Consider the following 17831-nt stretch of genomic DNA (forward strand, 5'->3'; position numbering starts at 1 on the left):
AATTACTTGACTATTTTGTCAGTTATCTAGAAAGAAAGATTACATTTTATGCAGTAATCCTTTCCCTTTATGGTTCATGAGTCCATTAAGAAGAATTATCTTTGGTAAGACAGAAGACTGTTGCATTTTAACAGATTTCATCACTGGTGATTTGCTTACTTCATAATGTTTCTATGTATTGAATTAAAAGTTGTTGAGTACTTGCTACATTTGCAGTTTCATCGCCAAATGTGATCATTAGTTTCCTCCACTGTAATGCACATATAGTCCTGGGAAGTAAGTATGGTCTTTAAATAATTGTTCATTAGGATGCAAAGACCAGAGCTATTTCTATAGCTGCAGGTTCAAAGCCATAAGTTTTCTGATATGCAAAGACAGGCATTAGTCAGAATGGTGGTTTCCTGGTAAAAATCTAACCAAACACAACCCTGCCATCTTGTAGACAACTTGTCTCTCCTTCTTCTCTTGTTCCCCTAGTCATCAGATGTTTAACTACAGCTTAATGGCAAAGCAAGTTACCATCAGGAAACTTCTCGTTTAGGTATCTGTGCATCTTTTATGCACATGAGAATGAGGAAGTGTGAAAATGGAGCAGAACTGAATATGCAAAGGAGCATAACAGATGACATTGCAGACCTGTAGATACCTTAACTTGCAATAACACACTGAAAAAATATTTATCTGTTTCTGATGATCATTATGGTATATAATTTTACTTAGACAGGCAGCTCTGCCTTATTGAATAGGCTTTATGCCACTCAAAAAATGAAGAGACAGGTTTTAAAAAAATACACAGAACTGCCTGTGCTTTAAGATACCTCAAACAGCACTTACAAAACGCTTAGAAGAAAACTGAACAACAGCAAATTTGATTCTGTGCAATATAATCCAGTTTTAGGACAGAGAGCCGCAGTTTTAGGACAGAGAACCCAGGTTACAGCAAATGTAATCAATACCCAAGATGGCTGCCAACTAGCTGGTTCAGGTACAGTGAATATAGTGAATATAATTTACTATACAGTGTATAGTGAATACATGATGATACAGTATGATACAATAATGACAGCATGGACTTTAGTCCCTAAAGCAGCATTCAGGTTTGAGGAGAAATCAAGCTATTTATCAGCATCAAGGAAAAGTTTATGCTAAAGCTTACACTAAGGCAGTTATGATACTGCAGTTGCCTAAGCCAGGTAGTCTGAAGTTAAGTCAGGTGTACAGATCGAAGCTGAAATCAATGTATTCAGCAGTGTAACTGTGATGACTAATGTATCCCCATAAGCTTTGAATATATTTACAACTGAAGATGAATAGCAGCATTTTCTAAAAAACAAATAGTGCAAAATCAGAGATTTGCTTTGAATTTGGAAGCATCAAGAAGCACGGAAAGTCGTGGTAGTCAGACTTAAGAAGGGTTCACTGACAGGACAAGAATTCTGTAGCTCAGAAGCATAAGTACAACTGAAAATGTAACTGAGAAGCAATAGCACATAGGTTGATCAGACCACCTTTAATGAAAGATGATTTTAGTTTATTTTCAGTTTTTCCTCTCCATTTGGCATCTTGAGCTATAGCTCATTGGAGATAGCTCTCTTCAAGCCTTTCTTTGCTGCTCAGCAGTGAGAGAGCTAGACTCCTAGTCATAGTCCTTTCGTTTTCACTAAAAAATGCAAGGATCCAACATGCACGCAGACCTACTGAAGTTTCTGTGTTTTGAATCTCATCAGCTATCAAAAAGCTGATTTTCTTTGTATGAGAGGGCAGTAAGGATTTCTGTAACATTTGCCATATATTTTCTGTTTCCAATACGCAGAAATATGGGGAGATTTCTAAGGGACTTACACAGCACTTCCTTATGCTTACTGGAACACAGCAGCCAGACAGGGAACAAGAAAGCACAATCCAAGAGAAGTGATGACTATCTTTTGAGATGTTTCTGGTGAACACACACAGTATCGTGCTTAGGAAAATAAAGCATGTATATGTGGCAATTCCTTGGCAATTTAAGAAAAATTACTTCATATAGTTTTCTTCTTACATGCCATTAGACAATTGTTTTAATGTAATTCAATACAGTTTGTGGCTGCCTCCAGACAGCTGAGTAATGGTCAAAATACCAACAGCTGGCAAATGACTCAATGGGATTTTTCATTCTCAGGCAGCCTGTTCTTTGAAGGATTCAGTCAGTATAAAGTCAAAACTTCCAAGAAAGAAGAAAGAGCAGGTAATTTGACAAACTGTGATGTTGGCTTTATGTAATATGACTAGCTATTAATTCACAAAGCAGTCTAGAGAGATTTGTGATGCAAACTGATTTCTGTCTAGACAGAAAAAGGAGTGCAAAACACATTAGGATAGATAGAATGTACCCAAAAAAAGTATCTAAAAAACCTCCCTTTGCTTCTTAATTTCTTACTTATGTGAGTTCATGGAACATTTTTCTCTTACATAATTAATACTGACCTAGCAAAAAGCAACTGATGTTTCTGAGCACTAGAAATTGTTTATTGACAGTTGGACTTTGGTTAACAACCAGCAATTAAAGTCAACACAACTTGTTGCAATTTATGTAAAAATCCATGGAAGCTGTACACTTGGAAAAATCTTTACAAATCATGTCCATTTTTCAAAATTCTAAATACTTATCTAGCATAGGCATGCTGGTTTCAAACCAGTGTTGCACATATATTCACCATCTGCATTGAATACCAGCTGTGTGTTTGCTTATGGACAACTTCCTCTGCAAGTAGTTTTGTCTGGCTTCTCAAGAGTCTGAACTGCATCACAAAGCAGTGCTGTACCTACTGTATTTCTGGTACCCACTCAACTTCCTGCTGTAGAAGAATTAAAAGCCTTCATGGCATCCTATAAAACAGTATTACTACTAATACACGAAACACTCCTCATCATTTATGTCAAAAAGAAATATTTACATTTTGCCCAAACTTTATTTACATTCCCTTTGCAAGCACGGAGTCAATTCCTACACAAATAAGCCAATAAGTGTACTGTCATTAATTTTAGTGGAGAGTAAGACAGTGCACATTATTTAATAGGGTTTAGTAGGAACTGATACTGCACAAATCTTACAGGGATACTATTTAGCTCAATGAATGCAGGGAGAACAAAATACCGAACTGAAACTCTTTCGTAGGTTTTGAGTAGCAGAAGGGTTCTTATAAATATAGTACAATGGAATTACAAGCATGAAAGAAAACCCCAAACAACAGACTGCTGTGAGGCATTTACTACTCTTATGTCTATTAAACTGCAGTGATACAGATACCAAAATAGTATTTTGAGATGCCTTCCTGCTCTTGCCTTGCCACCTACCTTGAGAGTGGTATAAGATACCTTGATAGTAAGTAACTTTTATGTACCTGGGAAAACTCACGAAATACACCTTTCATGTAAGGATCCACTAACTAGGACTCTTTAGAAGCCTTCAGCTATCCTCTCTTGGGGTCTGCAAGCTAAGCAGACATGGGAAGCATGTACCATCAACATGGTGGTACAGGTATGTTACAAGGCTGGAAAGGATATTATTTTTTTGACTCAGAATCCCACCTTATATTTCCTCTTTCATTTAGTAGTTATGAAAGGAAATTGCTAGGTTTGTGAGCTATCATAAATATTCTTACTTATTCCACAGTAATATCTGTCAGGCCATACAAACCTTGCAGCTAGCAGTTCTGAACATTACTTAGTTGCCCATAAAAAAAGACTTCTAGCAAGAGGCATAATATACAATTTCCTTTGTATTCAATTATTCACAGAATGGAATTTGAACCTTTTGTCTCAAACAAACAAGCACTTCTCCTTTCTACTAGGTAACAGTGCATTCCTGCTCTGAAATATTTTGTTGACGTAGCATAATACACACTATGTTGCCTAAAGAGGGTGAAGGGGCAAAAAAAGATTACAAAAGGAAGCAAACATTATTCAGGATTGTGAGTTTTGACAGAACAGTTTTAAATCCACTATTAAAAGCAAAACCCTCAGATATGCTATTAAATTTGGACTTTGTAGAAACTCTGTGTAGTTTCAGTCCTTTCAGATCCTTTCTATCATGTTAAAGGAGACAAGTGAATGCAGTTCAAGTCATTTTGTAGAAAAGAAGCTCCTGGTAATAGTGACCTAGATATACCAGGTACTATTCTCATAGCACTGGTAGATTAAATCTAGAAAAGATGATACTACTTGGTCAAGAAATAAGTTTCTCTGGGAAGGGGGAAAAGGTCAACCCATTGATCTGATTGTTTTGCCCTTTTTTAAGACAAATCTATTCTCCTTTATTTCTTTTCATATCAAAAGGATTGAAATGATATTGAAACTCTCCTTGAACTGTTCTGTACTGTAACTTACAATTTTTAAACCTTACAGTTTGGGTTATGATTGCCTACTGTTAGCACTTGGAGATTCTTCATTACAGGTTAATTTGGTTTTCTAGCACTGTTCAATCCTTCACATAGCTCACATTTCAAGCCTCCATTAATTGAATCATTCAGTTACATGTACTGGGCATCAGCTGTTACTAGAGGTGATGCTGCTGCACACAATTAAATATTAACTGTCAGGACAGAGCATGTATGCGTGTGTGCATGCACACACATGTGTGTATGTATATGCATATATGTATGATGGTCATGAAGTAAAATAGGTATATGTGTGTAGGTATATTTGTGAAGCAGTAAGAAAATTGAGTAACTGATAAAGAAACCAGGAGCTTTTTCCCTCTGCACCTCCTCTCCTTTCCACAAAAGCTAAGAGAAAGCTGCATTTCTCTTAGGATTAACCTGTCACTGCTGTTTTCTAGTCCATATCTTCATAGCCAAACTGCTTTTTGACAAACATCACTTAGCCGCTATGTCTGTTCTCCCTGCAGTCAGACTGCCAATGCAACCCCCCAAATTTCATAACATCCCCCCATTGCTAAGGTCCTTCAGTTCAGAGACACTCTTTGGGAATACCCAGGTCTTAGAAAACTTTTTAGTTTTATCTTTTTGCTCCATAATTAAATCTCTTTCCAAATTCAAGCATATTCAAGCAAAACCAGCCACCCTCTTAATGCAAGGCTCAGACCATATCACTGTCTTGTCTTCTACACATTGTTTGACTCAGAAGAATTAAAGAACATTCTCAGTTTTTTAGCATCCACTTATTATTGAAGAAACCACCACAGCATATAAAGATGTATAATAGGAAAATGAAGCAGCCAGAGAAAAAACTTTAGTTGGAAAACCCCTTTGCTTTCTGAAACCTAGGACTTTTACCTTGAGAATAGGCTAGAAAAATTCTATGTGCCCTTGTTTTTGAGGATCAGCTTTTACTTGTATTTAAGACAGTTCATATCTGCCAAGCTAGACTGGCCAAACTAGTATTTAGTGGTTGGGTGTTATGAAACTCTTGCAAGTACAATTTGGGTAATGGAATTTTGAGGGATTTGTTCTTTTTCCTCAGTGGTATGCAAATTGCTCATTTTCTGAGAACAAAGTTTCCTTCAAAGTTTAAGCTGTGAGTCTCTCCTTGAGGGTCTAAGTGGAATTTACTGTTTAACTAATAAAGGAATTGATGTAAAGGACAGTGTAGAGTAAGGAAGGTGTGATAAAGAAACACTGTCTTTATGGGGGTTTCATATTACCAATGCTCAGCAGAAACACTTTTCTATTTATGGCTTCAGTACAAACTCAAAGAGCCAGTGAATCAAGAGATTATTTTTTCATATGATTCTTACCAGGTTCAGTTGCAGATCGTGGCTCTGTATATCACATCATAAGGAGGGGAAACAAACATGAAAAATATTAGAGATTCCATTAATGAACAGCAGTATACTGAATGAACACATTATACTGAAATACTGTAGACAAGTACAGAATCTGTGCAGACACATTACAAAATAAGGAAGAGCTAAATTGTCTGTTGGATGCAGTAGTTCAATTATTTCTTCTAGCCATTACAATCACTGAAATGCGAGGAAGAGAGGACTCTATCCAAAACTCAATCCTGACAGACTATGTCACAATCTTTCCCCACCCTGTATGAATAGCTGCTTCAGATTACTGCCTGTGCTGGTTTTGGCTGAGTGTGGCTGTGCTGGATGTGCTAGAACTTCAATATGAACTGGAGTCAAAGGCAGCCAAGTGGTGTGCCACAACTGATACAGCTAATGTGTTTTACTCAATCCCTTTGGCAGCAGAGCTCAGGCCACAGTTTGCTTTCACTTGGAGGGGCATCCAGTACACCTGGAATCAACTGCCCCAGGGGTGGAAACATAGCAGGAACCAGCCAAAACCAGCACACCAGGCTAGGAGCAAGAGAATGAGGTCATTCCAATGATAAAGCTCATGGTTTGGTCCAAAAGGACCAGCGATGGAGATTGTAATGGATATACCTTTAAAATGTTGTAACCCATGATTTGAGTTGCATGCTACAGCAATTACTATAGCAGGAACCACCTGAGCCAATGGAGGACAAGCCTTACAATAACAGTGCATGTACAGCAGTGACCCAACCTCAGCTGGCTTTGCTGCCAAGTAACTCTATGCAACACACCACCTCTCCTGTCCTGAGTGTCCATCGTAACAGATGGAGCCCAAAATCATGCAGCAAATGAAGTCAACAGACATTTTGTGGGCATTTGTGGACATTTTACAGACATTTCACAGGGGTGGTCCATAGACTAGGGGAATGATACCTGTGTATTATGTCAAAGGCCGGGAAGGGGGTAGTGGTTACTAAGGATGTATTAAATAGCGTGAGACCTGAGCATGAAGTAAATGCTATGGAATAAGGGATGCAGAATGTGCTGAGTTTAGCTGGGATAGAGTTATTTTTCTTCATAGTACCTAGTATGGGCTGTTTTGGATTTTCACTGGACCCAGTGTTGATAATTCAGGGATGTTTTACTTGTCACTGAGCAGTGCTTACAAAGAATCAAGGCCTTCTCTGCTTTTTACCTATTAAACTGTCTTTATCTCAGCCCACAAGTTTTCTCACTTTTACCCTTGTGATTCTCTCTCCCACTCCACTGGGGGCGAGTGAGCGAGTGGCTGCACGGGGCTTAGTTGCCAGCTGGGGTTAAACTACAACACTGCCTTACTTTTTTGGAGAATTCTGAAGTCCGGAGAATCTTGAACTTCAATGCCTTGTCGAAACCACTTAACATGAATGGGAGGGAGTCCTCTGACCCTGCATTCCAATACTACGACTTGTCCCTCAGACGCTGTGGAGTTTTGCAGCTCCTGAAATATATCAATCACAATTCAAATGAACCAGGAGCATTTTGTATTCTTAAAAATAGTCTTTTCTTCCCTTTGTAATATTTCAACTTTATTTTATTGTGTCATTTTATTTTCGCAATAGCCATTTTCTGTAAGCTGTATTTCATTCTGATTAAATTTAATATATGAGATATACAGTTTAAAATGACTGAATAGATTATTTTCAAATACATTCTTAACATGACCAAAGATGGAAAAGCTGTAGGACTATTTAATTCCTGAGGTCATAATAAGCCAATAGTTGCAGTCTGACCTTTCATTTTTCACCCTTCTTCCACAACATGAAATTAAAATTCTGCAACTAACTACACATTGATTGACTTGGTCCTGAGAGAGTAGCTGTGCTGCTTTCAGGTCAACCTCTAGAATGTGGAGCTGTGTTTCCTGTGAGCCATTTATAACCAACCAAGCAAAATTAGATGACACACATGCTGTTAGGACATATTAGCTTGTGTATGGATGGCTTCTGAGACAGTATTATGGCTGGAAATTAATTCTTATGTATATCTGAAAAAATTCAGGAAGAATCTAAATCTTTTATGAAGAACTACAATGAGAGAGCAGAAACAGTATTTTAAGTAACAAAATTGACAGTAGACAGACACTATTTTTGCCTTTGTTAACTAACTTAAGATTACAAATCAAATTATAATAAATCAATTATTTTGTATTGTATTGGCTGTTGCATTCCCTTTCCAGGTTATTAATAACGTTTTAGGCTTCAGTGTAGCGAAGCATTTGAAGATAGGCCTAAGCTCAGAGTTATCCCTAGTTAGTCTATATAGATCTGTAGTTAATCAAATACATAAGAATTTTGTTCCATGGAAACCTAAAAATCTTTGGATTGTTACTTGAAGTTTGGATAGAAAGAAATTTACATCAGCCTGGATTAAGTATATTTTGTTGTTGTTCATATCCGGTTCATTTCTTGTGTAATTAAAATTTTGGTTTGGTATGTCCCAACTGGTTTAAGGCAGTTAATACTGGATTTCAGAGACAAGAGATATGAGGACTGGGAAGCAACAGTAGAGTTTTGATTTCTTTGGTAGTTACTGAATGAGGGCAGGATTTCTCCTGTTTCTACTCTTTCTAGAAAATTACCTTCCTCCCTATCTTGCAGTAACCACATTCTCTAATCCCTTGCACCTCCACTGTTCATTCTCCTGTGACATCTGCAGTACCAGTGCAGAATTCTGAGGGATAGAATCAGACCTTTATGATTTTTGCCATGAGAAAGGCATTATGATGCAGCCAAGCTAGACAGTTGTGGAGAACAAGGTTTCCTCTTCTGTCTAGGCAAAACTACTTGCTATTCCATATTAGCTTTCAGTCAACTATTTTTCTGAAGTTATAAGCAGAAATACCTTCTCTGCTTCATTTTTGACTTCAACAAGTTATGATGAAATAATAGTTACTGCTATGGAAATGATGTTTTGAGTAACTATGAAAATAATATTTTCAATTCAAGTTGTATTTTAGAGGTTTCCTACTGGACTACAGGAGTATGATATAAAAATAATTATGGATAAAACATACCTTTGTAAAAATGGGTGAAAAATAGATAGGCTTGGATCCATCCAGACGGTGAAGGCCTGAAGTAGGGCTTTGAACCTGCAAAGCAATGCAACAATGCTGTAAAACTGAAAGAATAATGGTTTCAATAATAGGGCCTGCATATATCTATGCAGTAATGCAAGCACTCAAATGTACAGTCTTATTATGGTGTTCTCGTTCTAGTTCTCGAGTGACATCACTATTTCAGATCTGTTTTATTTCTGAAATCAAAACACAAGCTCTAAAGGCTTCTGTACTTCCCATGAGAACTTTGTATCCAACTGTCTTTGCCTTGAAGTATTTTGAGAGTTTGACTCTTGTTAACTTCAAGTAAGCCCTTTGCACTGAAGCCTTTTTGCCTCTCCTGTTATTACATCCCTTGACTGCTGTAGTAATAAAAAAATCCAGGTACCTAAAAGCTTATCAAGTTTAGCCAAAAGAAGGGAAAAGAATTTACCCTGTACCATCTAACAGAGATTTTTATTTCATTTGCGTTTTGATTTATATGCAAACTCTAAGTCATCCACAGTGGCGTTAAAACTTAGTATACACTAATGAACAATGATTTCCTACATTTAACATCTAGATAGTAAAATCTAATTTTCTCTAGAAGGCCCAGAGAAATTACAGCAGTATTTTATTTAAGAACAAAATTTAAAACATTTGCTAAAACATATTGTAGGCATTCATTTGTACTATATTCTTTTGGATTTGGAGCAAGTCACTATTAAGTGATATACTCTGTAATTTTCATCACCATCAGATCTGTCAGCTGCTCACATGCTGTGTTGATACACACTGTGTAAAATCCATATGTATATTTTTATGCCCCATTTACTGGATATATACTTAATTAAAGATCATCATTCTTAATATAGTAACATAAGTTTACAGTTCAATAACATAATTCCTCAAAATGACAGAGTTTTTCAGGACTTACAAATGTTGAAATAAATTTTAAAATACTTTCACTAATTTAAAAATTGGTGTCTAAAAATACCTGCTGACTGGGCACAGAGATAGGCTGAATTACAGCTGTGGTGACTCCAGACTTTGGTGAAGAAGATCCTATTGTCAAGGAAACGGAAGTGGTTTTCTTTTGGGCCCTGAAAAAAAGGAAAACAGTAACACTTTATAATATCTGAAATCAGAATATGATAGTTTGTAACCTGTAAGCTACCTTGTATTTTCTACATCTTTAAATATATCATTATCAGCTGAAAAGATCAACATTGGAGGAAGCTTAAGTAGAACATGATCTCTCACTAATCTACACTTTCACATACAATAAAAAGTACTGATTTAAGATAGAAAATAAAATGCGTTTTGCTTCTTTAATTGCACGCCTCTGCATGATTGTTTTGGAGGCACATGGCTGAGTGATTACAAATGAAGATTTGGTTAGCTTACTCATGAATATGAAAAGTTGATGTCAGCAAAAGAGCTGTCAAGGTAGTACCAGACTTCCCTGACAGACCAAGCACATGAATACAATCTAGTTACAATGCTACACATTTGTATCACACAAGAGAAGAGGAAAAGACAAGACATGGACAAATATACCCCAGATGCTTATTTAGATCTAAAACTACCTCAGATTCTCCAGTGCCTCTTACCAAGAACATTAGAACAGCATTGGTTCTACTTCGCACACTTACTGTGGCATAGCTCCAGATTTTGATTTGAAAATTAAACTTTCACTTTCTGAATCCGTGGAACTGGCACCTGGAAAAGAAAGTATTTTCAGTAATCTCATACTTTTTTACTGATTTATTTAACTTTTAAATTCCAAAGAAAAAAACATGCTGCTTTTGCATTTCACTTTAAGAGCTGAGAATGCTCTGTAACAAACTATTGCAGTTTTTCATATATGATAGAGATAGAAACTATGTACATTAGACAGTTACAGAAATCATAACCAACTCTTTTTCCTTGGCTTTTAGCTGTCTTCCTCCATCTTGAAGGAAATACGGCCAAAAAAAATCTGGCTACTATTACTCTAGTGGAAATGTATAATTTTATTTACTTCAATGTTACAACTTGAAGCTTAAGCAAACATATGGCTTATATACAGATAACAAATCTTCAACCTTAAGTAAGAACAACTCAGTTGCTCAGACATTTTCAGACTAAACTTGCTTCCCATGATCTCCACAGTTCAGACTATTTATATTAACCTATACATAATATTTATGTACTGGTATTTCTTGCCAGGAAAGGCTTGATATAATGTATGTGTTTGGCAGTACCCTGTACTCACTTCTTAAAAAAAAAAAAGAAAGCATTTATTCCCTTTGTCTTAATTTTTCCAAAGAACAGGTACTTCACACAACATTTATTCTAAACATTTATGCAGGACACATTATTCCTCAAAGGATGTGTGTGTACATATGGATAGCTGTATTCTAATACAAATCATAAGGAATTCATAAGCTATATAAATAGTATAGCACAGACTGATTCCAATGAAACAAAGCTTGGACTGAGGTACCCAAGTACCCTATTTATTTTATTTTATTACAAAGTTCAGACTACAAAAATCAAAGCAACAAGTGGCACAGAAAAAGTAAGAAGAGAGAAGCAATGTCAAGTCTACAAAGTGGGTCTGCATGAAAGTATTCCTCATGAGCAAAGGATAAAGGTCTTGTGTGACTGGCCCTGCTGCACAGAAGTATGATGCGTGTCATCAAGACTATTAGCATGCAAAGTAATGCTTGTGCGACAGTCTGGTTTCCTTAAAGATCATGGGGAAGGAGCCTAACAACCTGGACAGCTCTCTTTCAAAGTTGCATGTTGTAAAACTTCAAGCCAGGACATCCACATAGTGAGACTTTGCTGAATCTCAAAGAAGGCATTGTTTTATTCACTGCATCTCTCTACCTAGCTGTTGCTAGCACAAGTGTTGCTTCTGTTATTGTAAGTTCACACAGTATTATATATTTGTACTATACCTGAGCATTTCTGAAAGTATGCTTCTGTAAGAAAAGTCTTACTAGAATCTGTAAGAGTCAGAAAAGTCTTGGGGATTTTGCTATTATATCCCAATGTAGGATGACAAAGCTCTGATATTAAAAGAGCGTTATGAAAGAAACCCTATAAATGCACATCTGTTATGATTTAGCTAATAGATAGTGAAAAGTTTATTGCTTTTTCAATCAAAAGCTATTAAATCATTTTGGTATGGTATTATTTAGGTTTGTTATGGCTATTTGTTATATTAATTTGGTTTATGCTTTCAGTTAATCATTTAAATTAATTTTTATGAGTTACAAAACTGGTAAAATAATGTTTGAAAATGCATGAACTAAAATAAGTATTCAATTAATATAATAATGTCTAAAATACAGTCCTCTAAAATAAAAAGGTAATAATTTTACTTATGGTTAAGTCATTTAGTTTCCTCAGAGAAAATAATATTTGAATTATGACTAATTTTGAAATGAGGAAATATCTTGACAAGTGCTAGCAGTATATACTGGACAAAACCAGTATGACTGACTTTTAACCCAACCTGAAGTCAGTGTACCAAGTATAAAGAATTATATCCTGCCCCTCTACTCTGCTCTTGTGAGACCTCACCTGGAGTATTGTGTGCAGTTCTGGTGTCCTCAACATAAAACAGACATGGAACTGTTGGAACAAGTCCAGAGGAGGGCCATGAAGATGATCAGGGGACCGGAGCACCTCCCGTATGAAGATAGGCTGAGAAAGCTGGGGTTGTTCAGCCTGGAGAAGAGAAGGCTGCGTGGAAACCTCATAGCAGCCTTCCAGTATCTGAAGGGGGCCTATAGGGATGCTGGGGAAGGACTCTTCATTAGGGACTGTAGTGACAGGACAAGGGGTAACGGGTTAAAACTTAAACAGGGGAAGTTTAGATTGGATATAAGGAAGGAATTCTTTACTGTGGGGGTGGTGAGGCACTGGAATGGGTTGTCCAAGGAAGCTGCGAATGCTCTATCCCTGGCGGTGTTCAAGGCTGGGTTGGACAGAGCCTTGGGTGACATGGTTTAGTGTGAGATGTCCCTGCCCATGGCAGGAGGGCTGGAACTTGATGATCTTAAGGTCCTTTCTAACCCTAACTATTCTATGATTCTATACTTACACATGACTAAAGACAACTCACTTGGGGCAGCCACATTTATGTGCACTGGAAGGAAGTTCAGAACTGAGGCAGGGATTACTGCTATCATGAAAATCATTATTGGTATTTCCAGTCAAATCTTTGTTTTACAGAGGGTATTACTTAAAAGCCAACCACATGACAAAAGCTCTGCTTGTTCGTCTTTTTCCATTCTTTACCTTTCCTGTACCTTAAAGAAATGGCAATCTACCCACTGATTCTTGGGACATTCCTTGAAATACCTGAATTAATATGATGAGGTGCTCTAAATGTGTTGCATTAAAAGGAAGCAGAGGAACACCATAAAAATATCACCAAAGCAAATGTAATGTTAATATACAGAACCAAAACCAAACTTCATCTGAGTTATCTTTTCCTCTGTGCATCAAGTATCTTATTACGTCACCTCTTACCTTCAATGAATATTTCAGCTGATGTACTATCTGCACCAATGGAATTTGAAGCCACACAAGTATAGCGTCCAGTATCGTCTTCAAAGGCTTCTGCTATAATTAGTGAATGAAGTCCTCCGCTTCCAGAACGGATTTGAATGTCAGGGGAATTCTGGAGTTCTTTTCCTTCACAGAACCATCTGCAGCCCACACACATTTAGAAAGACAAAGAAAAAAGAACATAAAGGATTGGTTCAGGCTCATTGCACACAAGAAGACATTACACTCTGCTGCAAAAATCTAAATTGCTACTGAAATCAGCATATGGTGTTTTGAAGTGTTTAATGACATTTGCAAAGAAATAACCTGCTGGAATAAACTTTGTTAAAAAGGTAGTGAGACATTTCTGAATGCTAAGGAAATCATACACACCTATAATTTAAAACTGTTCCCCGTCCTGTTTTGGGAGAATTAATGCTTTCTGTGTGTCTTATGTACTGGCTTGCTTTGACCGCAGTCTAATTAATTCCATTTTAACTCACTACTCCATTCTTCCTAATACTCATCGATTCTCCACACAGGATGTTTGATTTTTGTCTGTCATGCCCAGTCACCCTAATATAATCCCATGGTACAGCTTCCATATTGCTAAACTTGAAACAGGTTTACTTTTGCCTTGGATCAGGAACATAAACTGGTTTTCTAGCTCTGGATTTTTATGTATGTACGAAATGCATATTCCACTACCAAAAAGATATGCCCCAATGCCAAATACGCCCCAATACCAAAAAGATATTGCAATAAAAGCAATGGGTTTACGTACAGGCAAAACAGACACTTATCTGGGGTGACTTATGACTAGGCAAAAGTACAACCTATTTTGTTTACATGGGGTCAGTCAAGCATTTTCCAGGGCAGGCTGCCTGAAGAGCTAGTCCATGTTTTCAGCACACATTGCTGCCATGAAGGTACCAGCTCCCACCTTTATTCTGTTTGATTCCTTCATACCAGCTAGTCATAGTCTCATAGGCTACTCCCTGAGCTGTCCATACCTCTAGCAGCCCAGCAAGAAGAAGTGGATAATTCTTTACTTACAGGGGCTGCTATTCAGTTTTAAGAGGGGTGATAGATTGCTAAGTCATTAAAGGAAAATCATTGGGACAGCCTTCCTTCCGTTCTCAAATTCACTATATCCTGAAAACAAATTTTGCCAGGTCCTTCTGAGCTTGTTATTCCTGCTCCAGTCCTACAAACTCACTCTGATCTTTACCACTTTTCATTCCTTTCCTCTTATCCTATAATATAACCTGCACTTTTCCATGTTCTCTGTCCTCCTTTCCCTCTCCTTCCTCTGCCATCCCCAAATTCAAATCTTGCTGTGGTGAGGACAAAGACAAAAGGAAAAATTCTTGACAGCAAGCTTCAAAAGTGATCTTTCATTCTTCCCTCACCCATATATTTTTAATTTCCTACTGTGGGAAGGATTAAAAAAAAAAAAACAACAAACCTACATCCACAGAAATTTAGGAAGAGTCAATTCAAATTAAAAGATGATTTTTTAAAAATAATTTGGAAAGATACAAAACATGCCAGCCAAAAAAAAAAAAAATAAAATGACATTTTTCCTTCAGTTTGTAAAGGTTTATGAGACAATTTTTGCAGTTACAATCCAGTAATACTTCAGAATCAGTCTTTATTTTTCCTCTCTAGGAAATTACATTCCCCCTGACCTCCTTCAAACAAAATAACCCCAAGGAGTTACACAATCCCCCTCTACCTATTTAGGAAAACCATGCAACACTACAGGATGACAGATACTACATAGTACGGTGAGGAGTCTTTAGAAATAAAGTGCCTCATTTTTGTTGTTCTTTTTTTATTAGTAAACTATACGTAATTAACAGAAGTAAAACATGTTATAAAACGTTCTAAAAATACTAGATTGTAAAACTTGAAATTACATGCTTATTTTAGAATGCAGAGTTAAGAAACCTAGTAGATTTACACATAAGACAATTCTCCTTTTTAACAGTCACAACTGTGGGCAAACTCTCTGTTTATGAACAATAGATCTTTTATTCCTGAAGGTGAAAAAATGTTGATAGTGGCATTAAAACCATATGTAATTGTCTTCTGTAATTAAAAGACTAACAAATTCCTTTTCTGTCTTCTGTTATGCCCAGATAGTGCACACAGAAAGTATCATCTTTGGAAGGAACTAACAAACTTCCATTTGTTTACTCAGCAGACCCTTTTGACCTACTTTTACAACTATTGGTCTTGGAGACAAATCTGTTCTGTCAACTTGACTGCCAAAATTAACATTTCTTCCCCTTCCTCCCCTCCTTTTCTTTCTTGTCACAAGTTCTCCTTTTTCTAAGCATAAGGACCTCTGCTACTACTTCTGCTTATTAGACCTTCAGAGTCCTAACCTCTGTGCAGCCTTTCCAAAGTTACATTTTAAATGATAGGCACAAGAGAGAGGTTAATTCAATTTCTAGACAATCAGAGACAAAAGCCTGTAATATGAGGCTCTACTTAACCATTAGTTCTATTTTCCTTTCCTTTCCAGAAACATCCTGCAAAGGAAAACCTCTCCTTCAAGCCTAACTGTTTTCTCAGATAGATCCCATTCAAGTTTCATGCAAATTGTATGGCTTTCAACTGTCTCCCAACTTCCATGCTCGCAAAACGTTTAAGAAACTGTGATAAGCATATGAATTCAAAATAAAAGTTCTTTTTTGGTCAGATGATGTTTAATAAGCAAACTGTTTTATTAGAAGAACAAGTTCTCCACTGTCCCTTGATTCATACATAGATACAGTCAGCCTTAACTAGTGGATCTGTTACTCAACACTGGTTGGGACTGAGACTCATTGCATCACATCAGTGACATACCACTGAAAACGAGTCCTGACCTGCTACATCAGACACTGTCCGCCACAGGGAAAAACGCATAAGTAAGCAATTCAATACAAAATTACCTCAACCATCATTAAGGTGATGTCTGATGAACGGGAAACAGGCCTGGTATGGGACTGCACTGTTTATTGTGGAAAGAATTCACCTTTACGATGGGCAAGAGCAGAATTATTTGAAAGGAAGAACACTGGAATACACTTAGATATAGTCTTTTTTCTAGTTGTGGCTTTTTTTTCTTTTCTGCCTATGTGTTGATAAACAGAGAAGATTAATTAACATGACTTTCATTTGGAGATGACATCAAAATTAAGTTAATGAGAAAATACTCAACTGAAATACTTGTCCTGCAATAACTTGCTAACAGCCAGTCTAGTTCAAGGGAGTTTGTGAATTAAAAAAAGGGTCAGGAGATAAAAATAAATGAAGCATTTTTTTCCCAAACACAATTTGAATTTTAGTTATCCATCTTTTGTGTAGTATGGGCTATTATAGAGCACAAAATGGCTACCTACAGGCCTCCTCAGCCTTACTGTCATTATACTTGGAATAGGCATGGTAAGAGGATTTTCAGGTCCTAAGGACTGAAAAATACTCAACAACAAATCTTTGAAGCATTCTCTCTTTCTGAAGAGGGATCACCAAGCAAGCAACAAATCACTATCAAAGGGAGACTGATCCAAAGAAACCAGGAGAACTTACGGCTAAACATGGAAAACCAGCCACAAAGCAAAGTATTACTTGCTTTTGCAAGCACAAAAATTCCAGCTTTACGGTAACTAGGGCAGCATTAACTCATGTCAGGCTACTTCAGCCTACTGATCCTCTTGGGCATAAGAGGATTATTATCTAGCTGTAAGAAAGCAATAACACTTCTTGAGAGCCAAAATACCCCAACCTAAATCAAAACCAAAAGACACTGAAAGTAACAGAGGAATAAAGGTGCTGCAGATGCTTTGCGAGAAAAAGAATTCCCTGTAGAGAGAATATGGGTTTTAAACACATCTATTTCACAGGTTCTGGATTCCAAGTACAAACATTATCTACTCATCTCACTATCCCTTCGTTATAGGTTCTCAATATTGTATAAAGTGTGCAGATAGAAACAAACCAGGCAGAGACACCAACAAAAGGTTTAGCATATGTGTGTATGTATCAGTCCCCAGAATAATGCTCAGGCTTGCATCCTAGGTATATTCCTGCAGGCCATGCTAGCATTCATGCAAATGTGTAGAGTGTAGAGAACTCTCCCCTTAAAAGAGAAGAGACATTACTGTAAGATATCAGATAAAGGCTGGCAAGAAAAAAGTCACATGAAAGTAATACCCATTTCATGTAACTGGAATTCATTTTATTAGTCATTAAAGTGTCTTGCCAAATTTTAAACACTGAATTTCTCTGTTCTTTCCTATGTTCTTCATACTCTTTCCTCCATTTCTCTTCCTGCCTGCAATTCCACTGTACCACTTTTTGCCTTGCCTTTTCTTAACTTATACTTAGTTTTCACCTACATTGTATCTGTTCTATGTTAAAACAATAGCAATTAAGCATTTAATGCAGACACTG

At 36.9% G+C, this 17831-nt stretch overlaps 1 protein-coding gene across 1 annotated transcript in view; it reads right to left on the reverse strand.

The window, feature by feature from the left end:
• Positions 1 to 17831, reverse strand: part of PALLD (palladin, cytoskeletal associated protein) — a 194792-nt gene that overhangs the window by 112128 nt on the left and 64833 nt on the right. The window contains exons 3-8 of the mRNA XM_061475141.1: positions 13368 to 13546; positions 10493 to 10559; positions 9835 to 9940; positions 8817 to 8891; positions 7100 to 7241; positions 5735 to 5758 (exon numbers count right to left, since the gene is read on the reverse strand). Of these exons, the coding sequence (XP_061331125.1) occupies positions 5735 to 5758; positions 7100 to 7241; positions 8817 to 8891; positions 9835 to 9940; positions 10493 to 10559; positions 13368 to 13546 (593 nt within the window). The remainder of the gene's footprint in view (positions 1 to 5734; positions 5759 to 7099; positions 7242 to 8816; positions 8892 to 9834; positions 9941 to 10492; positions 10560 to 13367; positions 13547 to 17831) is intronic.

Source organism: Pezoporus flaviventris, unplaced genomic scaffold (genome assembly GCF_033815535.1).
Source record: "Pezoporus flaviventris isolate CSIRO_AGI_PZ_B2104156 unplaced genomic scaffold, CSIRO_AGI_Pfla_v1 ptg000002l, whole genome shotgun sequence".
In the NCBI taxonomy this organism is placed as follows: domain Eukaryota; kingdom Metazoa; phylum Chordata; class Aves; order Psittaciformes; family Psittacidae; genus Pezoporus; species Pezoporus flaviventris.